Here is a 27270-nt window from a genome sequence, read left to right as displayed (position 1 = left end):
GGGGAGTAGTGGAATACAGATAAAGACCACTCATTTCAAAGTACCTCCAGTTACCAAGATGTAAGTAGCTTCTGCTTCCTCTTCAAGTGCTGGTCTTGATGTATTTTCCCCTGTGAGTGACTGATAAGCAGTATTCAAGTAGGAGGAGGGTGAGAGGATGCAGACAGCAGAGACATTTGGAGAACCACTGTCCCAAAGAATGCATCTGTAGAGGAGTTTTGCACTAGATCCAGAGCCCGCATCTCTCACCCCCCTCCTGCAACCAAACTCCCTCCCAGAGCCTGCACCCCCTCCTACACCACAATCCCTACCCAACCTGGAGAAAGTGAATGAGGGTGGGGGAGAGTGAGCGACAGAGGATGGAGTGAGTGGGTGGCAGGAAGAGGTGGGGTGAGGAGGTTGGGGGATCCCTAAAAATTTTTTAAATCAAAATGACAGTCCTCAGGTTGCTAAAGTTTGAGAACCGCTACACTAGAGCATTATGTCTTGTGAATGTGTGGATGGAACTCCATGTTGCTGCTCTGCAAATGTCAAGTAAGGGTACTTCCTGAAGAAATACTACTGAATTGTTTGTGCTCTTGCAAAAAGAGCCCTCATCCCATGAGGGGGAAGAAGATGCAACAACTGGTAACATAACAGGATACTGCCCAAGATCCATTAAGAGATCCTTTGGGAGGATATAGCTTGACCTCTGACTTGTTCTGCTATGGAAAGAAACAATCTAGGTCAGCGTTTCTCAAATGTGGTCACTAGGGGCTTTTTGTGCAGTCACAGCCTCCTGGGTGGTGACCGGGGGCACAAAGCAATGTTAACAAACATACAAATATCACTTTTCACAGAAACAGACTTACTAGCTAGCAAATCTAAAAAAAAGCAACCAAAAAAGGAAAAAGAAACAACAACAAAAAAGACAAGAACGTGCAAAGCACATTATTTTTTCCTGTTCTGTTTAGGTCCAGTAAAAAATAGAGAGAACTGTACATTATTTTTATTACTGAGTCTGCAATAAAAACATACATAAATAAATTACAATGATTTGGACATGTATATGTGCATATTTATGTTTTTCCTAAAATTAAGTATTTTAGGAAAAATTGTCAGAGCGGTCACCAGGAAAAGTTGGTGGCTACACTCTGAGGCCACCAAAAGTTTTCTTTTGAGACCCCCTGATCTAGGTGACTTTTCTAACTGGTTTTGTCCTTTGCAGGCAGAAGGAAAGAGCGCATCTTACATCGAGGGAATGAAGTTGCCTCTCCTCTCCTCAGATGCATGCGGTTTTGGGAAAAAAAAAAACAGACACATGGATTGATTGGTTTACATGGAACTACAAAACTACTTCGGGGGTGAATTCCGGATGTAGTTGTAAATAGCCTTTATCCTTATTGAATATAATGTAAGGCAGATTCACCATTAAAGCTGCCAGTTCACCTACCCTTCTGACTGAGGTGATAGCCACAAGGGACGCTATTTTCTTTGAGAAGTGAGGCATGGAACACGTAGCTAATGGTCTGAAGATATGCTTAGTGAGTGCTAAAAGAACAAAGTTTAAGTCTTAGAGAGGAGTTGGTCTTCTTACTGGTGGGAAAGTGCTGATTAGGCCCTTTAAAAATCTGTTAGTCAGCAGAGGAGTGAAAACTGAATAACTGTCTGATGGTGGATGGTGTGCACTGATTGTTGCCAGGAGGACTCATACAGAACTGAGGGAAAGCCCAACTATTTCGAGAGAATGTAAGATATTCTCCTCACTTTGGATTATTTGCAGATTCAGGAGATATGTATTTCTGCTATGCCCATATAGAAAAATGCTTCCATTTGGCTGAATAGCATTTCCTAGTGCAATGTTTTCTGATATAATTAAGGACATTCTGTATGGCTTAAGAGCAGGAATGTTCTAGTACTAATATCCATCCAAAGACATGGGATGAAATGCTTCACGGCTAGGATGCTTGATCCTGCCCTTCTCCTGGGCCACGAGATCTGGAAAAGTCTGGATGCTGATCGGAGGACAAGATGAAAGCCACAGGAGATCTGTGAACTAAAACTGTCTGGGCCATTCGGGAGAAATGAAGATGACTCATGCCCTGTCCTGATGAATTTTCTGTAAAACCCTAGTAGGAGTGGTAAGGGGAAAAAGGCATAAATCAGATAGTCTGACAAAGGGAGGAGGAGAGCATCACCCTGAAAGTGTAGTCCAAGAGCTCCTCTGGAACAGCATATGTTGCATTTCTTATTTATTTGGGAGGTGAACAGATCCTGCTTGGGAGTCCCCCATTGAGCAAAGATGTTGTTTACTACTGAATCTTGCTATTCTCACTTGTAATTGATGGAAAAATGCCTGCCAACACATTCTGAGTTCCTGGAAAATAAGATAAGGGTGATTCAATTCCTGATATGCCAATTGCACAGGTTGACTACTTCTACACATCTTGCCCCTCCCGGTTTGTTGATGTAAAAAATGGTTGTCGTATCATCTGACATCATGAGGACAGGATGGGGCCAGATTAACTGAGGAAAAACCTTGCAAGTGTCTTGGACTGCCCAGAGTTCCTGAAGATTGATGTGCATCCTGGCCTCTCAGGGTGTTCATGTGCCCTGCACTATATGGCTGTCCATGTGGGCTCCCCAGCCTAAAAGAGAGATGTCTCTAATGATCCTCTTTATCTGGCGAGGATGATAGGAAGGGGACACCCACACATACCTGATGAGGATCCTTCTGTCACAACAGAAAAACATTACTCTGGAAAGAATTGTTACCATGGTATTCATGCTGTGTTTGGTTGGGGGATGTACTGTCTGGAACCTGAAGGCAACTTAGATGGATTCTGGCAAATAGAGTATTGTAAGTATATGAAGCCATCCATGTTCCCCAGAAGACAAGTACTGACTGGAGATCGAGGGTTATGCATAACCCAATCTATAAGGTGCGAAACCTGTCCTTTGAGAGATAAGCTCTCACCATGACTGAGTCCAGGATGGCCTTATGAAGTCAATAGTCTGCACTGGAGTGAAGATAGGCTTTTCCAAGTTCACACTGACTCCTAGGCAACAAAGTAGTTGAAGCTTTGATGAGGTTGACTCATATGCTTCCTGACATGTCTTAGCAACTAGAAGCCAATCATCGAGACAGGAAAATGATGAAGCTGTTCTCTTTGAAGAGAGCTGCTACTACCAGAAAAATCTTGGTAAAGATGCTGGGAGCAGTGGGAAGACCAAAAGGGAGCACCCTGTATTGGAAATGGCCAGGGCCCTGCATGAAGCTGAGAAAATGCGTGTGGGAGACATGAATGTATGCATCCCTCACACAGAGAGTTGCAAACTGAATGTCTTTTCCCAGTGATTGTTCTTTTCTAGGTAAAAGGCTAGTGCTCTGCGGACATCAAGCATGTGAAGAGAAGCCTCCCTGTTGGCATGTGGTTTCGGAAAAAACACAGGTAAGTATATCGGTTGATTTAGATGAAAGAGCGAGGCTATGAATTTGAGGTGCGGTATGAATTTGAAGTGCAGCTGTAGGTTCACTTTGTCTTTATAGAATGTGGTATAAGGTAGGAGTGCCATTAAGGCACCTAGCTGTCCTACCCTTCTTGCTGACGTGATGACAATGAGGAAGGCCACTTTCATCAATAAATGTAGCAATAAACATTTCGCTAAGGGTTCAAATGGTTTCTCCATGAGGCTATGGAGGACAGAGTTAAGATCCCACATGGGTGTAGGGTCTTTTAGCATTGGGTAAGTATTCATCATGTCTTTTAGAAAACGTAGTCATTGGATGAGCAAAGATAGTGGCTCCATCCATGTTATCATGGAACGAGGTGACTGCGGTGCGATGTACTCTGATGTACCTGCTGGATAGTCTCCATTTTTTAAGACCCAGTATATATTCAAGGACCCTGGGCAGTGGAGCTGACTGTGGAGAAATATGGGTAATCTCGCACCAGGTGTGAAATCATGTCCACTTCTATGTATATGTTTTCCGTGTGCTTAGTCTGCAGCTATTCAAGAGTATGTCTTTAATTTTGTCAGAATATTCTTTGTCAATACCTGTCAGCCATGGAGAACCCAGGCCTTCAGATGGAGAAGAGCTAGGTTGAGGTGACTGACATGTCCTGAGTCCTGTATCAAGAGGTGACGTATTAAAGGGAGAGTTCGAGGTGGTTTCACTGCCATCTGTCGAAGGCGTGGGAACCATGTTTGTCTGGGCCATGTAGGGGCAATGAGAATAACCCTGGACTTGTCTTGCCTGATCTTGTGTATAACCCAACTCAGAAGTGGAATTGGAGGGAATGAATACATTAGCATCGCCTCCCATTTCATGAGGAGGGTGTCGCCCAGGGAGTGGCGTCCCAGGCCCGCTTGGGAACAGTATTGAGGGCACTTTGCATTGTGAGCTGCGGCAAATAGGTCTATAGCGGGGAACCCCCAAAGGTTGAAGATGGTGGTGAGGGTTGCATAGTCCATCTCCCACTCGTGGGTTTGTAAGAAGTCTCTGCTCAATTGGTCTGCTGTGGTGTTCTGGTGTCTTGGCAGGCAGGATGTCGAGATGTCTACATTGTGGGTGATGCACCGATTCCAGAGGCATATTGCCTCCAAGCACAGAGGGTATGATTGGGCTTCCCCTTGGTGGTTTATGTAGAACATGCAAGCTGTGTTGTCTGTAAGGACGTTGATAGCAGTGCTGTGGATTAGAGGAAGGAAATGCTCGCATGCGTTTCTGACTGCTCTTAGTTCTAGTATATTTATATATGTTTGCTTCCACTGCTGGCCAACAACCCTGGATCATGTTGTCGCCCAAGTGAGCTCCCCATCCCGTGAGGATTATTGATGTGAGAGGGACCATGTGAAATCTCAGCTTGCAAATAAAGTGGTTGAGAATGCACAAATCAAGGATATGTCTCCAACCTCCCTTCTTTTGGGGGATTATGAAGTAGGCAGAGTAAAAACCTTGTCCTTGGTGTTGAAGAGGTATGCGATCTGAGGAAGGTCCAGCTTTGGAGAAAAATGGGGCAGCCCATGTTTAAGCAGTTGTTGTTAGCAGAGGCCCGCCAGGGGCACGAGGGGAAAAACTACCTTAAAAAGTTGTGTTTTTTTAAATATGGAAGAAATTAAAAGTAATGGTAACCGAAGTTAACTAGAACAGAGGGGATAAAAGAAAAAGGAAGGAATATAAACTTTCTATGAAGTTGAAGGGGCGTTGCTGTCGCTCCAACTCAAACCAAGGGCAGTAGAGAATGAACTGGGGCCCAATTGGCTGTGCATGCTAGGTAGCAGCCGTCTCGTGCATGTGCAGCCAACCGGGGCACTGCTACTACAAATCTCTGATTATAAGTGCAGGGCACCAAAACACCTAAAGCGGAGCACCAACAGGGACATTCCTCAAAGAAGGAGGAGTGGATTTGAGATATCTAGAGCTCTCTGTGGCAGCCTGGATGACCAGAAAGTTTGATGTAGAGTAGGTAAAGAGAGATTCTACTCCCTTAGCTGGAATGAAACAGCATTTCTCTGCCCTCTTGGGAATAGGGGCACCCGAGGCTGGTGTAAGCCAGACTGTGCTTGGAGGTTCCAGAACAGCTTCATGAACTGGAATTGTATTTGACTGGATCTAGTGGTTTGTAGGATATCCTGGAGTTTGTGCTGAGGGTCCTAGACCTCCTCTAGGGAGATCTGGAGTCCCTCTGTAACCTTCACAATAAATCCAGAAACTGTTTGTGGTCATCCGGAGGAGACTGAGATGCTGGGGTGACAGCTTCTTTGGGAAATGAAGACAATCTTTTCTGTACTGACAGAAGCAGTTCATATTCTTCCTCTTCTGTACGGTCAGGAGGAGGCTCTGACAGTTCCCACAAAAGGGAATGGTGGAATGAGTCTGGGAGAATGCATGGATTCTATACATCTTGCATACAGAACCCTGTTTCCCATTATGGCCTGTATGATGGTTCAGGAGGGAATCCCCATACTGATAAATATTGAGAGGAGGTTGGTACCAGGAGGCTCTGGATCTCCTGTCTGGACTAACACGTCTCAGAGGAGAAGAAAATTGCTCCTTTGGTGTTTCTGATTCTCCCAAGGAAGAGAAGAAAGGGTCCGGATCCAATGGTGGTACCAACAGTTCGAACAGAAGAAAGGCACAGCTGGCAGACAGAAGAGGGGATAGATAGGCTTCTGTCAAAGATAGCATCCCCCAGTGGAGTCAAAATCTCCCTAGTGAGAGAAGGGCCCGATGATGGTGGAAACTGAGGCTTCGGTGTAGCATAAGTCTCGGATATCCCTGGAGTGTGAGGGGTCCAATCCACTCATGTCAAATGAGTTGGAGGAGGGGGGCTTCACGAGGCTGGAGTGTTAAGACATGACAATACCATCAGTGGTAGAAGCTCTGATCATGCCAGAACTGACGGATCCTGGCTTTTTGACTTGGACCGTACTGGTGGAGTGGACTTGGCTGGTATGGGGATCTGCTACTGGTGACCCCTGGTCTCATTGGACTTTAAAGTCATGACCCTTGGATGTAGTATGTCCGTATCAGAGATCTTCAAAGCAGACTTAGGGAGAGACCTGCTTTTATGCTTGGAAAGGCAGAGTACGCTTGCACAATAGGGGGGAGGGATCCATAGGTATGGATTCGACTGAAACAGAGTTGGACCTCGTGGCAGGAGGCATGCTCCATATCAATTCAGGCCAACATACTGTGGGAGGGGGGTGGTTCTCGGCCTGGGTCTGATTGCAGCTTCATGACCTTCTCCATGAGGTATTTTCTAAGCCAGAGTTCCCTCATCTCACAGGTCTGGCTAGGGAAAAAAAGTGGCAGATATTTCACCTAGCCACGCTCTGTGCCTTCCTGAAACAGTATAAACAGTGCTGGTGATCATCGCTGATCAGGATGGAACAGGGGCAGGACACACAATTTCTGAAGCCTGGAGTTCTGGGCACCATCCAATACCCGTAATAGGGGAGGTGGGCAGTCCCCAAGGCAAGGAATCTAACTAACTAGAAAAAACTCTGCTAAATGGCTATAAAAACTATTACAAACTTGCTCATTATAAAGAACTACATACAAGACACTGAGGCAAGCTTTGAAATATTTACAGATAGGAGTAATTGAAGGAAAGCTCTGGACACTGTAGGTTCCAACCCAGGTCATGCAGCTGTAAGAAGAAACTGAAGAGGGGGTTGGTCCGCTCTGCACTTCATGCCTTTGGTTGGAAATATGAGGAAAGCAAGGATGTATGCATGGACCAGACACGGTTTGCAAAAATTCTCTGACTCCAAGCACCTGGAACACAGTCACACAGGGACCAGCACTCAAAGAAGAAAATATAGTTTCATTTTATACAAGGAAAATCTATTCAACAGATTAGGACCTTTAGCAGTTCATTTTTCTAATGCAAATGTATTCTTTTCACTGGTCTCATAGTTAATTCCTTTAGAGATGAATTGAAAATATTTTATTAAAAAAAAAACTTTGAAAATCCAAAATAAAAAACAAACTACACGTAGGGGAAATGTTACTAATCGATTTACTCTTTAAAACAAAGTATCTGAAAATTTTTATTCGGCCGCCAAGACTTCATTGCAGGATTGTATCTCTATAACAGGGTGTAGTGGGGCGGATTGGCCGCTCACAGACCCGGAGGGGGAGGAACCCCTCATTGAACCCCAGTGGGCGGAGCCATGCCACGCTCAACCCTCCTGCCGGAAGTCAGTGGGGTGGGACTGGAAGTACAAAAGGCATGCCGGAGAACTCAGTTGGGAGGAGGAGCCAGACGCCTCCTGTGAGCTCCCGAGCTAGGAGGCCGCTGCAGACCTTGAGGGAGCTGAGGACTGGCCAGGACCACCAGGGCCATTTACGGACCCAAGCACGGAGAAGCTGCAAGCACAGACAGAGGCCTTCTTCACCAACAACCCAGGATGACCCTCTACAGAGCCAGGTACACCCTGAGGGGGAGTTGGGAAGTGGCCCAAGGGTAGCCAATCCCTGTCTGGTGGCAACGCTAACACCAAGCACATCAGCGTGTTGCCTTCAGGATCCCCGCTGACCCAGTGGCAGACCGCACTGTCACTGTTAGGGCCCTGGGCCAGGAAGCAGTGGAGTGGGTGGACCTGCATCCTCCCCCTGCCACCCCAATCCATGGGTGGCAGTCTCCCCCTCTCCTAGGCGAGAAGCCTGCACTTGTCGGCCTCCACCAGAGTTAGGAGACCCGATTGTTTGCTGCTCAGCCTGAGTGCAGGCCTGAGTCCTCAGATTCTCTACTGCCCTGCCCTGATCAAGGGCCTGGGCTAACTGACTGTTTGCTGCCCAGCCTGAGTACAGGCCTGAGCCCGAGACCCTTTGTTGTCCTGTCCTGACCTGGGGCTGGGGCTCCGTAACTGGGTTTGTTGTTTGGCCCTGATCACAGGCCCGAGCTCACATCTCCCGTTGCCCCACTGATTCCCCATGTAAGGCAACCCCCAGAGACATAGGATTGGCCACCCACTGACCCAGAGGCGGAGGAGCCTGTGACGGATTCGGTCACAGAGACCCCCTTGGGACTGTCACCTGATTTGCTGAAACTACCTCTGAGCCCGTTTTCCCTGTCAGCTTGGGACTCCAGAACCCTGTCTTGTTAAGCCAGACACGCAAGCCTGCTGCAACACAGACCTAGGGTCTGAACCACATCCCCAAAGCTAAGGCTTTAACTGAAAACCACTCAGCAGGTACTCCTGTCTCCAGCACCCAGACACCCAGCTCCCAATGCGATCCAAAACCCAAATAAATCTGTTTTACGCTGTATAAAGCTTATACAGGGTAAACTCATAAATTGTCCACCCTCTATAACACTGATAGAGAGATATGCATAGATGTTTGCTCCCCCAGGTATTAATCACTTACTCTGGATTCAATAATAAACAAAAGTGATTTTATTGAGACTAAAAATTAGGATTTAAGTGGTTCCAAGTAATAACAGACAGAACAAAATAAGTCACCAAGTAAAATAAAGCAAAAACACACAAGTCTAAGCCTAATACATTAAGAAACTGAATACAGGTAAATCTCACCCTCAGAGATGTTCCAATAAACTTCTTTCACAGACTAGACTCCTTCCTAGTCTGGGCCCAGTCCTTTCCCCTGGTACAGACCTTCTTAGTTCCAGCAGGCATCTCAGGTGAAAAACAGGGGATTCAACATGACTGGGACCCCCTTTGTTCTGCTCCACCCCCTTTAACAGCTTTGGCACATGGTGGGAATCCTTTATCTCTCTCTGGGTTCCCACCCTTCCTTCTAAATGGAAAAGCACCAGGTTAAAGATGGATTCCAGTTCAGGTGATATGATCATATGTTCTGTTAGACTTCATTACCCAGTCACTGGCACACATGTAAACAGGAAGTCTTACAAGTAAACAGAGCCATTTACAACCAATTGTCCTGGTTAATGGGAGCCATCACGATTCCAAACCACCATTAATGGCCCACACGTCGCATAATGACAATAGGACCTCAGAGTTATATTTCATATTCCTAGTTTCAGATACAAGAATGATACATTCATACAACTAGGATGACCACACTCACATATTAAGCTTTGTAATGATACCTCACAAGGGATGTTTTGCATAAAACATATTCCAGTTACATCATTTCCACACTTATAAACATATTTTTATAAAAATATAGAGTGCAATGCCACAGAGCCACTCCCCCTAACGGACTACATGGGGCAACATTGTGTGTGGGGAAGGGACACAGGGAAAGAAGAGAACAGTTAAGATTTTATGAAAACAAGTAGAAAATTTCCCTGACTCCATATACTTTGACAGAGAGAGTTTAATAACTGCTTCCATAGATGTTATAAGTGTCCCTCTAGCTGTTAAAATTCTTCCGTTGTCAGCAAAGTGGCTAGACATATGGGCTCACTACAAGTTAATAGAGCTGCAGTTAGAAGCTATGAGTTCACATACACACAGGTGGGGGCTGCTTTATGAAGGGAAGCATATTAGTGCACTAAGTACTCTTCAGGATTCACAGCCAAGGTTTATAGAATTCTAAGAAGAATATCAGGAAAATGTTTTGTGAAGGGAGATGATATTTCTATGAGAAGCCATGGCACATTAAATTATGTTATTCAAACACTATTGTTAGAATGGCATGTTTTCAAAGAAGCAAGAGTGAGTTCTCTTAAAACCCAATATCCATTGCTGCTTCTCACAATAGCAAAAGTACTGTATCTAGAAAGAAAATTTACCTCATAGTATTTCAAACATTTCAGCCTGGTGTTAATTCAAGAAAACAGTCTTTTAACCAAAGAAAATGAAAAAGTACAGATATAATATGCATTATGAGTTATTTAAACAGAGCAGCCACTTAGCTTTTCTATGAAGATTTTTTCCCACCGACCACATAATTAACTCAAAATTTAAGAGTATTTACATATTTCTGCATTATACCAAAATAATATTTTTTCCAGAATATATATATTATATATATAAAAATGAATCAACACATTTGAAGGCAAGCAACTTTGACCAAGAGAATTTTACATGGATGGAAGGTCACATCTTTATTCCTATTGTCTAACTCACAAATCCAGAAGACAGATCCAAATCTTACAATGCATCCTAATTGTTCGAGGACTTCTTAAATTAATATGCACTTGGCCTTTCAAATCAAAATCTATGTAAAGAACACTATTAAAAATGCTGAGCCTATTCATAGAGCCTGAGAGATACTACATATTTTGCTTTGCATGTCTCTAAGAACCACGATCACTATTATCAAGTAATAATTTGCTAATAGTTATCACACACAGGTACGTGATACACAACAGTTTTTTCCTCATACTTGGGGTATGTCTGTACAGCAAAAGCTGTGCATAGGCTAGCCTGTCTGATGTAGACTGAATCCAGCTAGCACAAGTAAAAACATCAGTGAAGACACCACAGCACATGCTTCAACACAGGTATTAAAAATGCAACACAGATCCTGACTCATGAGTAGGGCCCTACCAAATTCACAGCCATGAAAAATGTATCACGGACCATGAAATCTGGTCTTCCCCCATGAACTCTGGTCTTTTGTGTGCTTTTACCCTATATTATACAGATTTCACAGGGGTACCCAGCGTTTCTCAAATTGGTGGTCCTGACCTAAAAGGTAGTTGCAGGGGGGTTGCAAGGTTATTTTAAGGCGGGTCACGATATTACCACCCTTAATTCTGCCTTCAGAGTTGGGCAACTGGAAAGTGGCAGCTATTGGCCAGACACCCACCTCTGAAGGCAGTGCCTTACCAGCAGCAACACAGAAGTAAGGGTGGCAGTACTACAACCCTCCTACAATAACCTTGTGACACCTCCACACACACACTCCTTTTTGGGTCAGGATCCTTAAAATTACAAAAGCTGTGGATTTTCAGATTTTTAAAGCTGAAATCATGAAATTCACGATTTTATAAATCCTATGACCGTGAAATTGACCAAAATGGACTGTGAATTTGGTAGGGCCCTACTCATGAGCACACTCTGAAGCCCACATTGCAATGTCTTCACTGCTATTATCACCTGCCCTAGCTAGATTCAAGTAGGCTAGCCTGTGCATAGCTTTCATTGTGTAGGCCAGAGATACTCAGACTGAGGCTTGCAAGCCACAAGTGGCTCTTTAATGTGTCTCCTGTGGCTCTCTGCAGCACATGATATTAAAACACTGTGTGATTTAATTATTACCCAATCTAAGTGTTTAGCCAATCAGATGCTTTTACTATGTTACTAACCAATTGTAGTTTTGCTGTGAGAATTGTATATTTTTATACATATATATACACACACTAAATATTTAAAGAAGAATATATAGTATTATAGTAAATGAAACAATGAATTCACACTACTGTTGCTCTTTTGGATAATGTTGATTGCTAATTTTGGCTCTGAACAACAGACATCTGAGTATCACAGGTGTAGACAAATCCTTAGAATAACTGAATGGTAAACTTAGCCTTTTAATGACACCCATGGTATGGGACTTTCCTACAAGGCTGACTCAGTACAGCAACAATATATCTCATTACTAAGGAAGCTAAATAGTATACTAATTAAATGAGATTTTTTTTAAATGCTCAAGTTACAGTTTTTGTATAATCAAAAATTTCTGCCGGCCCTGCTTAGAGCCAGACCCAATAGCACTCTAGCGTTTAGAATGAACATTACAAGATAAATGAGTGCCAATGTGCCCCTGTGGTATGGATGTGGGCCTGAAAGCCAGGAGCTCTTGAATTCTAGTCTTGGCTCTGTCACTGATTCAATGTGTGCCCTCAACCAATTTAGCCATGACTTAACTTCTCCCTGCTTCAGTTTCACCATATGTAAAATGGGGATAATACTCACTTCTGAACCTATACACAAGTGCTGTGCAGCTTTGATAATGCTTCTAACATATATGAAGAGATATAGTGATACACTAATATTAATTTGAAAAGTCTGTTAGCTGGCAAGGGAAGGGGCAGTTTGCAAAGCTTCCAGCAGTTGGGGGAAAAATCTGGAGGTGGGTCTGACCCAGCCCCAGATGCCATGCAGGTTAAGAGGAAGTCTTGTCAGCAGCTGAGCCCGATGCAGGGAAGGAGCCATCAGCCAGGTCTTCCCCAATCCCGTCCCTTGCCCCACAGCGATTTACCTCTCTGCTGGCTGCCCTGGGCACCCATAACGTACTGCTGGGGAGGGTCGCATGACTGTTCTTGTGGCTTCCCTTTGCTTTCCCGTCAGAAAGTCATTTTTCTTTGGGAAATCAAAGAAATCTGCAGTGGACATAAATTCTGCACATGCGCAGTGATGCAGAATCCCCCCAGGAGTAACACTATGTACTGTAGCTGGAAAATAGACTACTAGTATTCAGGCTTAATAAAGGAGCAAAGCCACACCAGCAATACATGGAGAAATTCCTTTTAAGTCAAGGGAAGTTTCATGCATGGCTCACCTGGTGTCTCTGGCCCTAATACAGCAGATACAGTAATCATAGATAAATAGACAATAAAAGAAAAGGAAAAGAAAATTTCAAATATGCAAGCTGCCTTTCTTGCTTTTTGTTCCCTTTGACAATGGGATCAGGCCAGCCATTTCTCAAAATTTTGTGTGGCCAGAAAACTTGAACCAAATGTAGCATCAAATGAAAACAAGAACGTTACCAAGAAAGTTAATTTTAAAAGAAAATCAACTCAAGAAGCCTTCTCTTAATTTATTTAACACATTTTTATTTCTGAAGAGAGACAATGATCTAACTCAGAATTTATTTTGGTAGGGCTCTCTCTGTTTTCGAGCACCAATTAGGTAAGTTTTGAAGAAGCTGATGCTACGCTATAGGAAATATTTACATTTACAAACTGTGTTGAATAATCCTTCAGAGTCATTTATGGAAAAGTTCTTAAAAGTAGTCCTTGAAGTTCATGTGTTATTAAACAGGGTTATTCACACACAGATACCATGAGAATCCTTAAAATGTTGAATGATTAATCTATAAAACTCACCATCAGTTTTTGGCAATGGAAATTTTAGACAACAGAAGAGTTGAGACCGTCCACAATTTCAGATGTAGTCAATAGCAGCCGCAAATGCTCACTACCTCTAAAAGTCACTCCCAGAATAATTTGCTAATATTATTCCACAGGTTCCCAACATGTCACACGTACAACAATAATTTCTTAGATGGAGTAAATGGTGTGAAATACAACACTTGTTTCTACACACGGTGGAATAAAAAACACTGTTCTCACTGTACCTACCACATACAGCTGTTTCCAGAGGATAGCCCATTCCTGGAGCGTTGCTGTGACTTCAGTCACAACAGAATCTTCAAGTGGAACTACTGTTTCATACTGTCTGTAAAACAGAAAAATACTGTTTACAAAGGCTCTCATGAAAAGGTAGAAAACAATATAAATGACCTGAAATCCATGTAAGCAATATATATAGAAAAGAACAATTATTACAACATGCTCTCCAAAAACTGGCCAATCAGACTGCCTTTCCAGGGGCTCTAAATTGAGCTCTGAAGCCCATAGGAATGTTTACATTGTTTCTTTTTTTTTTTATCAAATTTACCTTGTGACACAAAGACATTATTATTATTTATATTACAGCCAATTAAAGAAAAATAGGCACTTTGCATTTCTAATGTCTATAGTCTATTAAATGTTAAACCCTTCTAAGAGTTTTTAAACACAATATTCTAGCAATAGCCCTCTATTATGCTGAACACATTACATATCTTCAGGAAGTAGAACAACTGTCACTCCATTATCTCCTGCAAGGAACCTGCAAAGAGAGGGAGTATTTCCTAATTATATGAGAGCACTATTTAATTATCATTCTAGTAAAGTTCAATATTTCTTTCTGATTATGATGTGCTAATATCCCTTATGCGCCATCCTATGCCCATCCCACAGGATCAGACTATGCTGATCCTCTCCCCTATGTTCAGCACTCTGGCCAACAAATCCATTACTCTATGGATCCACTAGCTATGCACCTTCCTCAGCCCCGAGACCCTTTAATGCAGTGGGTTACAAAGTCTCTGTGTGGGGCTTCCTGTCCACCAACTAAGGAGAAGAATCACACTAGTTCCACTGTGTTCAGGGTCTTCCACACCCATAGAAGGAGAAGCAGGATTCCTCCACACCATCTGAGCACACGGTATGGTAATAATATAATGTGATTTAGTGTAATAATCTGCTTTTTATATTATTGGAGCCATCAGTTCCTTTACTTGGCCTTTTAAATGGAACAAATACAAATGCTAGGTATCGTACGACAACTAGCAAGAACTATGGAAGTAAAGTGTATCTCAAGCTTCTACTATTCTAGCAATTAAAAAACAAAAAACAAAAATAATCTGTGACAGGCATCAGTGTTTCTGAAATATCAAGTGCTAGATTGTGGAATTTATTCACAGATCTGAGTAGAGGAGTGATGTAGGAGCTACACTGACTCTAAAGAAGCTCCAGGAGAAACTGCTTCAGGAGGCACAATCCCAGCACTGCAAAGAACACTAGAGGCGTGCACTCACTGCCCTTCCTCTTGGATGATACATATTTCTCCCTGCTCTCTGAACCTAGCCAGCTCTGTGAGCTTTTGCGGTGGGTAGGGCCATGGTTTCACCTACTCCTCACCAAATTTAGGCTACTTGCTGTCCCCCCCCTTATGCAGGGTGTGAAAGAGAGAGAAAGAAAGCAGTCATTTCCCCCCTCACCTTCCCCTTGTGTACTCATGCTAGCTCCAAATAAATAACAGAAATTGAAGATTTATCTAAATAAAAGACTGCATTTTTTACATGTAAAACCAAATTCTCAAAACAAACTTTCATTTGGTTTTCCCATCATCTTTGCAACATTTAATTTTAATCCATTTATCCAGGAGTTTTATAATTGTGCCTCACTACAAACTAAAGCTAATGTTAGAAAATGGTTACAATATTGAGTCAATATGTATTTCTCTAAATACTCAGTGTGATGCTCTGTACCTCGGGGGTACACCCTACACCCCCATGTTAATCTTTATAAAATGATTGTGTGGTATCCAATGCAAAGTTTGTCATGTTGGGTGTCTTCAGAAGGCTCATAATGCACTGAGCATGGTTGTTACAGTGATGTTATAGTAATTGTTACAGTAATGTTATAGTAAGGTTATAGATTATAATTTCATGTATATAGTTACGAGGCTGAAAATGTATCCTCATGGCTTAAAGCAAGCCCATGCAAAAACTCTCCAAGAACAGAGAGGCAGTTCACACCTCGTCAGGGCATGGATGGTACAAACCTAGGACAGCCTCACAGGAACAATGGACACTGGCTTAGGCAGCAACAAAAGAATCTGTTAAACCCTTGAGGGAGTCACCCCCTTCCTTTGGGCATTTGGCACTGCAATGAGGTAATGCTCCCTGAAGGGGAGGGCGGGAAACAAAGTCAAGAGGAAAGAAAGGACATGATAAAAGGGAGAGACAGAGACATTTTGCCATTCTCTCTCTCTTCCACCTACATCTACAGACACCACCACGACCAAGTGACTGAACCACTGATCAAAGGGGAGAGCCTGGCTGAAGACCCAGCCTGTGGTGAGACGCATCTAAGTTTTAAGGATACTGAAAGTGTTAAGATCAGCTTAGAATGCGTTTTTCTTTTATTTCATTTGACCAAATCTGACTTGTTATGCTTTGACTTATAATCACTTAAATCTACCTTTATAGTTAATAAATCTGTTTGTTTATTCTACCTGAAGCAGTGCATTTGGTTTGCAGTGTGTCAGAGACTCCCCTTGGGAGAACAAGCCTGGTACATATCAATTTCTCTGTTAAATTGATGAATTTATATAAGCTTGCAGCGTCTAGTTGGCATAACTGGACACTGCAAGATGAAGGTTCCTAGGATTGTTTCTGGGACCGGAGATATTGTCCAATGTCATTCACTTGCAAGTAGCTGGGAGCAACTTACATGCCAGAGGCTGTGTGTGAACAGCGCAGGAGTAGGGGTTCTCACTGCAGATTTTGCCACCAATGAATTAAAGGAGGCCAATGTACCTTACAGCAGTGGTTGGTGCACACAGTGATCAACAAATGTCTGCAAAGACTGATACAATTTTTAATGCCAGATGAAGGTGTGAGATGACCAGGTAATCACCTCACAAATTTATGAGGCAGATGCTTATGCCTTACGACCCAAGAAGTTGTCAACCTCTTATTTAATGGCATTTAACAATTTTGGATGTGGCCATTTGGCCTAGTCATTATAGTGGAGTGGTAGCTTTCCTACAGTTAAAGTGGAGGATGGCTTACTGTTTAAAAGATGACTATATTAAGTACTCTAAAGTCCACATGCTGGTTCAGTTTGTCTTGCAGTTTGCCGTAAATCATAGGGAGTGCAAGGAGCACAGGGTTAGTGGTACAATTATGAGGTCATTTGAGAGAGGGGTTTTTGAGGTACAACTCCACCTAAAAAAATGTGTTTATAAAACATGGTTCTTATAACTTTTTTTTTTAATAAAACTATGGCTCTGTTCCCCTCAAATTGGTATCATCCCTTGGGATTTATCTCAGCTATTGATCAGCAACGACTGCCCCTTTGAAGAAGTAATAGTGAAAAGATACTGAGGACAGAATCTGTTACTCCAATATGGAGTAAAAGGATTAACTAAGAGAGTGAAATGTACATGGTGACATACTGTGGCCACTGAAACTGAGCTATACTGAAGTACTATAAGTTTGAGCTCTATCCTTACCAGCTTTCGTGGAATGTGTGTTTTACTTGTTCATTGCCTGCAGGGGCTGCTTTTCGATACTTTGATCTGAGATCAAAAGTTTTGGTTTAAGAGCAATATTTTAAAATGCTCAAAAATCAACTGATTTTAGATTTATTTTATTTTATTTATTTATTTTTACTTTAGTAGTATTATCAAGGAAAATAGCTGTGATTAAATAAAGGGGAGATGAAAGACTAGTAAACAAGGTAATACAATCATGACTCATGTTTAAAGCTAAGATTTTGTCACAGCTATTTTTACTAAAAGTCATGGACAGGTCACAGGCAATAATGAAAAATTCATGGAAGCCTGTGACCTGTCTCTGACTTTTACTAAAAATATCCATGACAAAATGAGGCACCTGGGAAGCTGTGGGAAGGCTGGGAGCTCCAGGGTCCCCCTCCACTGGAAGCTTCAAGCTGTGGGGGTCCCCCCTGCCACTGCGGTAGTGGGGGTATCCCACAGCTCCCTGCCTTTGCAGGCGGCGGCGAACCCTGCAGCTCCCAGCCAGCGCTGACTGAAGTCATGGCGGTCTTTGGAAATCACAAAATCCGTGACTTCCATGACCTCCATGACTAAATTGCAGCCTTATTCATGTTCAACCATTTCCTATGTGACTTAGTGAGATCAAAGCAAAGCAAGTCACTGGGTCAACTGGTCAAGGGGTTAAATTATACCTAGCCCTTCTAACATGAACTGCTCATCACATTTTCAGATTCTCATAACTTTTTGGTGCAGACTTGGAAAAAGAGGGAGAATTTCAGGGGGTGTTGGTGTACAGCACTGTAAATCCATACCTCCTCCATTTCTGTCCCCTTCTTCAAAGCTTGCCCTCACTGACTCCATTTCACATTGTGCACCATTCATGCATCTTCTGCCTATCTCTTGTGAACATATCAGTCCTGGAAGGGGTCATGGAATTCAGCATGAGGAAAAGACCACACAGTTATCATGACCGCCTCCTCCTGAATCACTGGCACCTCAAAGGAACTCTCCCCATTTTCCTTCTGCTGTGGTGTGGCCTGAAAGAAACTGCCTGTTCTGCAGGGGGAGATGAAGCACGGTGGCATTTTACTTGGCTTTTCCCCCACAGGAGGCTCCATATGGAGAAGACAAAAGAGCAAAATCTCTGTATCTGAGAACTCATGTACAAGGGACCCACAATGGGGGACTAAAGAGCAGACTTTCATCCAGCACAGTGCTTGTAGCTCCCAGCTGGCTTGTCTTTTACCTGTTTTACATTCTGTAGATTAAGGCAGTAGAGGATCCAAAATAGCATTTCAGCATGATACACTAGCTGTTTCTTTGGTCTGAGTCAAGGAATGATGGGGGAGCCTAGAAAGGGAGGAGCTGGAAACAAAAATTCCCGTATCCTAATTGGACACCATGTGTCTGATGGACCAAATACACAAACACCCATCTATCTGTACCGATGGTGATCATGCCCCAGGTAAATAATGTGTATAACTCTGCACTGGCTTTTGTATGAATTCCTTGATTTTAAAGGTTTGCATGGGTATATCTGAAGGAAGAACAGGGACCTGAGAGTCTTGTAATTAATAATCCCCTTCTTAATGTGTTTGAAAAGTTCATATTTGCCTCTGACAAATTATTTTCTATAGTCCATTTATCATTTTAGTGTACCTTCAGGATCCCTGTTAAAGAAGTTTCTTTATCAGCCTATAAAACACTTAGAATAATGTTGCTTTTTATGTGGAACCGAGATCTTAAACAGTAAGTCAAAGATCAGATCAGTGGCTTGCACTGAAAATGTACACCAAATGGAGAATCAAAATGATTGCCTGTTGGCAACAACTTGAGAACTGGGAATCAGGAAAGCTGAAAATCATCTAGTTTCTGTTGGGCTCTTCGTAAAATGTCACTGAACTACAAAAGAGGGGTTGAAAAATAACCCAGTATACATTAAAGAAATCTTCTGGAGGTAGAAAAAAACCCAGACAATATTGTCTTACGTGAGAATAGGTAAATAATAATTTCACTGAATCTAAAGAAAACTTTTCCTAAAGATTCTTTTTAGAAAATGGTTTGCAAGCTTCTTTCATTACTGACAAGAAAGTACATTCTGCTAGATTAACTCTAACCTTCAAGTATGTGGTTGAATTTAAAGAGAGTGCATAACAGGATTACAGTTAAACCATTGAAGCATCATGGCTCAGATTCCTATAAGCTTGCATTCTTCTATACACTACGTCTACACTTTCAATGAAATGTCATGTTGTGTCTGTCTAAATCTTAAATTGGTCAAATGTCCTGCTGTACAATTTAATAAAGGTCTTTACTGGTCTACTTTATAACATCATAAACATTTTTTTTAACCTGTAAATTGCATTTCTTCAATGGACAAGGTCAGACTCTAAATAGATAGGTTTTCACGTACGTCACACTTGAACAAGCATGAGTAACTAAAGTTTAAATTCCAGTGCAGGTTGTCTTGAGGCTCCCTTTAGCTTCCCCAGCCTTGAATGCCAGAATGTTTCTAATAAAATACACTTACAAGCTGGGCATTGAAAGAAACTAAGCTAAAGTTAAGTTTTGCTTAAGCTAAGCTAAGTTTTGGACACTGTTTCTGTATCCCTTGATTGTTTTGCCCAGCACTCATACAGTTCCTCAATATGTCAGAGCAGTTCTTCACAGCAATGATCTCCAGCATCTCTGTAGCTCAGTCTTAGTTGCTAACGCCTCATGGAAGCAAGGAGATGTTGCCTTCAATGGTTCATACGCCGATTTTGCTGCTTTCTGGGTCACTGATCTCATTTCAGAGTGGTAGCCGTGTTAGTCTGTATCAGCAAAAACAATGAGGAGTCCTTGTGGCACATTAGCGATTAACACATTTATTTGGGCTTTTGTGGGCTAGAACCCACTTCATCACAAAAGCTTATGCCCATATAAATGTGTTAGTCTCTAAGGTGCCACAAGGACTCCTCGTTGTTTTTACTGATCTCATTGTTTCCTTCGGAAGTTTATATTTCTTTGGTACATAACACCACCTAATGCACAGATTTTTTTTCAGCCTGTAATGGTTCAATAGCCTGATACTTACTTTGAAGTGTCAAATCCCCCTTCTAAGTTATTAGCTTAGTTACTGTCTCTTGAAACATGTAATGTCAACAAAATATTGCATGAAAGGGGTCATAGAACAGCAAGGCCTTCCGTTCCCAAGTTTTGACTGTGTACAGCTGATCAAATTTTTAAAGATGTGCCCTGAGTTATTGTATATTAATATCAAACTCTGCTCCTAGATGACAATACCTAGACTTCATCATCAGGACACTCTTTTACACACACAAAGTAAAATTTTCAAAAGTGTCTGCCTAAGTCCCTTTCGAAAAAAAGGGGGACTTTGGATCTTTGATGCTTTTGAAAATGATACTCCTAGTTCAATTTTCAAAAGTAACTTAAGCACTTAGGAGGCTAAGAATCGTTAGAAGTAATTGAAGGTCTGATCATAGCAAAATAAGAGGTGCTAGCTGCATATCTGTGCTCCCTTAGCATACTATAATCAATCAAAGTGAGCCCATGTAAGTTAGAGAACAGTGAGTAGGGAGTGTGAATGGTTTCTTAAAAGTGTACATATTACTGATGACATCATCCATATGTTACTCTTCCAGTGCACAACCAGAGGAGTGTAAACACAGTCATTTTTGTTCTTCCAATATTAAAAATACAATTGGGACATTGACAAATGGAGGACAAAACCCCACAGAATGACATTTGATTTTCAAGGTTCAAAGAGTATCATTAGGACCCTATCAAACTTACAGTCCATTTTGATCAATTTCACTCTCACGGGATTTTTAAAATCATAAATTGCATGATTTCAGCTATTTAAATCTGAAATTTCATGGTGTTGTAATTGTAGGAGTCGTGACCCAAAAAGGAGTTGGAGGTGGGGGTGGTCACAAGGTTATTGTATGGGGGGTTGCAATATGCTACTCTTACTTCTGTGCTGCTGCAGGTGGCAGCGGTGCTGCCTTCAGAGCTGGGCAGCTGGAGCATGGCAGCTGCTAGCTGGGAGCCCAGATTTGAAGGCAGAGCCACCACCAGCAACAGCACAGAAGTAAGGATGGCATGGTATGGTATTGACACCCTTACTTCTGTGCTGCTGCCTGCAGAGCTGGGTCCTCAGTCAGCAGCCGCCACTCTCCAGCCACCCAGCTCTGAAGGCAGCAAAGCAGAAATGAGGGTGGCATGGTATGGTACTGCCATCCTTACTTCTGCATCGCTCCTGGCGGGGCGCTACCTTCAGAGCTGGGCCCCCTGCAAACAGCTGCTGCTCTCCAGCCACCCAGCTCTGAAGACAGCGCAGAAGAAAGGGTGGCAATACTGCAACCCCCCTAAAATAACCTTCCAACCTCCCTGCAACTCCCTTTTGGGTCAGGACCCCCAATTTGGGAAAGGCTGGTCTCTCCATGAAATCAGTATAGTATAGGGTAAAAGCACACAAAAGACTGGATTTCACGGGGAGAGACCAGATTTCACAGTCTGTGATGCATTTTTCATGGCTGTGAATTTGGTAGAGCCCTAAGTATCATACACAACAAGAAAGAAAAAATAATAAATTTGAGGGGGGGAGTTTTTGACAATCTCCCTTCAAAATTCCAACCAGATCATTTCTCAGATTCTCTCCATTTACACAAATGAGGCAACTTCTTAATAATCAAGAAAAATACTCACCCTCTGTTACTGACGATTGCCTTTTTCAAGTGAATATAGTTAGCAGGAAAGATCCCCTGCAAGAGAGAATAATAATTCCACTTGTCAGAAAAATACAATTATAGCTCTGAACAGTTTTCATTCTAACAAAATTAGCAAACATTTGATAATTGCCAACTTTCCAATTTCATCTATAGTGTGAAACAAGCTATCACTGTCAAAATCAATATTCAAATTATAGTAACATCAGATGGCTTCAATTTATCTCAGAATAGGACAGTATGTTGATTTGACAATTATGTAAGTTATATAACCGTTCATTCTTGGAAAAAAAAATTTCATTATGGGGAAGTTTTGTGAACGTATCCAACAAAAATATCACAGTAAACAGATCAAAACATCTGAAAGCACTGTAACTCTAAAAAGTAACTTTTAAAAATCATGAATTTTCTAGTTTGAAATAGAATACTGGGCTCCAACAATACTTTCTATTTTTTCCTCTTTGCTCTTTACAAGAGTTTCAATTTTTGCTGTTGAGTTAATTCAAAGCAGATTTATGCTGTTATCTGTTGTGGTTTCTCTGACTGTCAAATTGTGGATTTAATCCTCAGAATTAAACTGCTTTCCTTCACACTCCACTCCTTGAAAATGTATCATCCCTCTTTTTGTCCTCTAATCTTGACAATTCCTAAGTGGAGTACTTTGCATTTGTCCTTATTGAATTCCATCGTATTTACTTCAGACCAGTTTATCCAGATCATTTAGAATTTTAATCTTATCCTTCAAAGCACTTGCAACCCCTCCCAGCTTGGTATCATCTGCAAACTTTATAAGTGTACTCTCTATGCCGGGGGTGGGGGGGGGCAAACTTTTTTGCCCAAGGGCCACATCTGGGTGGGGAAATTGCATGCAGGGCCATGAATGTAAGGCTGGGGCAGGGGTGTGGGAGAGCGTGTGGGATGTGGTGCGGTGTGCAGGAAGGGGCTCAGGGCAAGGGGTTGGGGCAGAGGAGGGGCGCGGGGCATATGAGGGGGCTCAGGGAAGAGGGTTGGGGTACAGGAGGGGGTGCAAGGTGCAGTAGGGGGCTTAGGGCAGGGGGTTGGGGTGCAGGAAGGGTGCAGGGTGCAGCAGGGGCTCAGGGCAGGGAGTTGGGGAGTAGGGTGCAGGAGGGGTTCGGGGCCCAGGCTCCGGCCCGGTGCCATTTACCTGGAACAGCTCCAGGGTGGCAGTGGCACGCACTGGGCTCAGGGCAGGCTCCCTGCCTGCCTGCCCTGGCCCCGTGCCACTCCCAGAAGCAGCCAGCACCACGTCCCTGCGGCCCCTGGGAGAGGGGAAGCAGAGGGCTCCGTGCACTGCCCTTGCCTGTGGATACCTCCCCCGAAGCTCCCATTGGCTGCTGTTCCCCATTCCTGGCCAAGGGGAGCTGCAGGGAGCAGTGCCTGCAGGCGAGGGCAGCACACTGAGCCCTCTGCCCTCCCTCCCCCAGGGGCCGCAGGACGTGGTGCTGGCTGCTTCTGGGAGCGGCGCGAGGCCCTCAGCACCATGGAGGTGGCAATCCTGCGGGCCAGATCCAAAGCTCTGACAGGCCAGATCCGGCCAGCAGCCATAGGTTGTCGACCTCTGCTCTAGGCCATTAACTAAAGCATGGATGAAGATATTGAACAGAACTAGACCAAGAACTTCCAGCATGACTGTGAACTACTGATAACTACTCTCTGGGAACAGTTTTCTGACCAGTTTTGCACCCACCTTATAGTAGCTCCATCTAGGTTGCATTTACCTAGTTTGTTTATGAGAAGGTCATGCGAGACAGTATCAAAAGCTTTACTAACGTCAAGATATACCACATCTACCACTTCCCCCCCCTCCACAAGGCTTATTACTCTGTCAAAGTAAGCTATCAGGTTGGTTTGACACGATTTGTTCTTGACAAATCCATGCTGACTTATTTATCACCTTATTATGTTTGCAAATTGATTGCTTAATTATATGCTCCATTATCTTTCCGGGTACAGAAGTTAAGCTGACTGGTCTGTAATTCCCCAGGTTGTCCTTATTTCCCTTTTTATAGATTGGCACTATATTTGCCCTTTTCCAGTCTCCTGGAATCTCTCCTGTCTTCCATGACTTTTCAAAAATAATCGCTAATGGCTCAATATCTCCTCAGTCAGTTCCTTAAGTATTCAAGGATGTATTTCATCAGGCCCTGGTGACTTGAAAACATCTAATTTGTCTAAGTAATTTTTAAACTTGTTCTTTCCCTATTTTAGCCTCTTCTGATCCTACCTCATTCTCAGCTCATGCTCAAATAAATTGGTTAGTCTCTAAGGTGCCACAAGTACTCCTTTTCTTTTTGCGAATACAGACTAACACGGCTGTTACTCTGAAACCTCTCATTCTCACTGGCATTCACTATGTTAGACATCCAATTACCACCAACATTCTTGGTGAAAACCGAAACAAAGAAGTCATTAAGCACCCCTGCCATTTCCACATTTCCTGTTATTGTTTTCCCCCCTCATTGAGTAATGGGCCTACCCTCTCCTTGGTCTTCCTCTTGCTTCTAATGTAACTGTAGAATGTTTTCTCGTTACCCTTTATGTCTCTAGCTAGTTTGATCTCCTTTTGTGCTTTGGCCTTTCTAATTTTGTCCATACATACTTGTTATTTTTTTATATTCATCCTTTGTAATGTGACCTAATTTCCACTTTTTGTACCACTCTTTTTTGATTTTTAGATCATTGAAGATCTCCTGGTTAAGCCAGGGTGATCTCTTGCCACACTTCTTATCTTTCCTAAGCAGTGGGATAGTTTTTTTTTTTGCCCTTACTAACAGAGGCACCAACTTTCCTTGGCACCGGTGGGTGCTTGCGCCCCCAGGCCCTGGCCCGACTCCGCCCCCTCCCTGCCCCTATTGGACCCCTCCCCAAATTCCTGCTCCAGCCCCGCCTCTTCCCCAAGCATGTCATGTTCCTCCTCCTCACCCCTCCCTCCGAGCACTTGCCGTGCAAAACAGCTGTTCTGCAACGCAAGCACTGGGAGGGAGGCGGGAGAAGCAGGACGCAGCGGTGTGCTAAGGGGAGGCGGAAGCAAGCTTGGGTGGGGAGGTAGGGCGGGGAGCTGCCATTCGGTGCAGAGCACCCACCAATTTTTCCCCGTGGGTGCTCCAGCCACAGCGTACCCACAGAGTCAGTGCCTACACTTAATAATGTCTGTTGGGAAAAACTGCCAACTGTCTTCAGTTGTTTTTCCCCTTATACTTGCTTCCAATGGGATCTTACCTACGGAGTTCGCTAAAGTCTGCCTTCTTGAAATCCATTATCTTTATTTTGCTGTTTTCCCTCCTACCATTCTTTAGAATCATGAACTCTACCATTTCATGTCAGTAGGGGAACACTTCAATCTCCCTGGACATTCTATAAACAGATTTAAAAACAGCCATACTTCAAAAAAAAAAGTCAAAAACAGACTTCAAAGAGAAACTGCAGAGCTACAATTCATTTGCAAATTTAACACCATTGATTTGTGCTTGAATAGGGACTGGAAGTGGCTGGCTCACTACGAAAGCAAATTTTCCCTCCCTTGATACTGACACCTCCTCATCATCATAGAATATTGGGGTTGGAAGAGACCTCAGGAGATCATCTAGTCCGACCCCTGCTCAAAGCAGAATCAATCCCCAACTAAATCATCCCAGGCAGGGCTTTCTCAAGCCTGACCTTAAAAACCTCTAAGGAAGGAGATTCCACCACCTCCCTAGGTAACCCATTCCAGTGCTTCACCACCCTCCTAGTGAAAAAGTTTTTCCTAATATCCAACCTAAACTCCCGCACTGCAACTTGAGACCATTACTCCTTGTTCTGTCATCAGCTACCACTGAGAACAGTCTACATCCATCCTCTTTGGAACCCCCTTTCAGGTAGTTGATAGCAGTTATCAAATCCCCCCTCATTCTTCTCTTCTGCAGACTAAACAATCCCAGTTCCCTCAGCCTCTCCTCATAAGTCATCTGCTCCAGGCCCCTAATCACTTTTGTTGCCCCTTGCTGGACTCTTCCCAATTTTTCCACATCCTTCTTGTAGTGAGGGGCCCAAAACTGGACACAGTACTCCAGATGAGGCCTCACCAATGTCGAATAGAGGGGAACGATCACGTCCCTCGATCTGCTGACAATGCCCCTACTTATACAGCCCAAAATGCTATTAGCCTTCTTGGCAACAAGGGCACACTGTTGACTCATATCTAGCTTCTCGTCCACTATAACCCCTAGGTCCTTTTCTGCAGAACTGCTGCCTAGCCATTCGGTCCCTAGTCTGTAGTGGTGCATGGGATTCTTCCGTCCTAAGTGCAGGACTCTGCACTTCTCCTTGTTAAACCTCATCAGATTTCTTTTGGCCCAATCCTCTAATTTGTCTAGGTCCTTCTGTATCCTACCTACCACTCCTCCCAGTTTAGTGTCATCTGAAAACTTGTTGAGGGTGCAGTCCACGCCATCCTCCAGATCATTAATGAAGTTATTGAACAAAACCAGCCCCAGGACAGACCCTTGGGGCACTCCGCTTGATACCGGCTGCCAACTAGACATGGAGCCATTGATCACTACTCGTTGAGCCTGACAATCTAGCCAGCTTTCTATCGACCTTATAGTCCATTCATCCAGCCCATACTTCTTTAACTTGCAGGCAAGAACGCTGTGGGAGACCGTATCAAAGTCTTTGCTAAAGTCAAGGAATAACACATCCACTGCTTTCCCCTCATCCACATCTCATCATAGAAGGCAATTAGATTAGTCAGGCATGACTTGACCTTGGTGAATCCATGCTGACTGTTCCTGATCACTTTCCTCTCCTCTAAGTGCTTCAGAATTGATTCTTTGAGGACCTGCTCCATGACTTTTCCAGGGACCGAAGTAAGGCTGACTGGCCTGTAGTTCCCCAGATTCTCCTCCTTCAATTTTTTAAAGATGGCACTACATTAGCCTTTTTTTAGTCATCCGGGACCTCCCCCGATTGCCATAAGTTTTGAAAGATAATGCACAATGGCTCTGCAATCACATCCTCCAACTCCTTTAGCACTCTTGGATGCAGTGCATCCAGCCCCATGGACTTGTGCTCGTCCAGCTTTTCTAAATAGTCCCGAACCATTTCTTTCTCCACAGAGCGCTGGTCACCTCCTCCTTATACTGTGCTGCCCAGTGCAGTAGTCTGGGAGCTGACCTTGTTCGTGAAGACGGAGGCAAAAAAAACATTGAGTACATTAGCTTTTTCCACATCCTCTGTCACTAGGTTGCCTCCCTCATTCAGTAAGGGGCCCACACTTTCCTTGACTTTCTTCTTGTTGCTAACATACCTGAAGAAA

General features: G+C 43.4%; 1 protein-coding gene across 1 annotated transcript in view; it reads right to left on the bottom strand.

The window, feature by feature from the left end:
- The window catches only part of DOCK3 (dedicator of cytokinesis 3), a 608598-nt gene that overhangs the window by 394414 nt on the left and 186914 nt on the right, over window positions 1-27270 (bottom strand). Inside the window, exons 5-6 of the mRNA XM_077821606.1 lie at window positions 21934-21989; window positions 13731-13827 (exon numbers count right to left, since the gene is read on the bottom strand). Coding sequence (XP_077677732.1) covers window positions 13731-13827; window positions 21934-21989 — 153 coding nt within the window. The remainder of the gene's footprint in view (window positions 1-13730; window positions 13828-21933; window positions 21990-27270) is intronic.

This window comes from Eretmochelys imbricata, chromosome 7, assembly GCF_965152235.1.
Source record: "Eretmochelys imbricata isolate rEreImb1 chromosome 7, rEreImb1.hap1, whole genome shotgun sequence".
Classification (NCBI taxonomy): domain Eukaryota; kingdom Metazoa; phylum Chordata; order Testudines; family Cheloniidae; genus Eretmochelys; species Eretmochelys imbricata.
The sequence above is the reverse complement of the archived record's forward strand: the minus strand, read 5'-3'. Positions and strand labels throughout refer to the sequence as shown.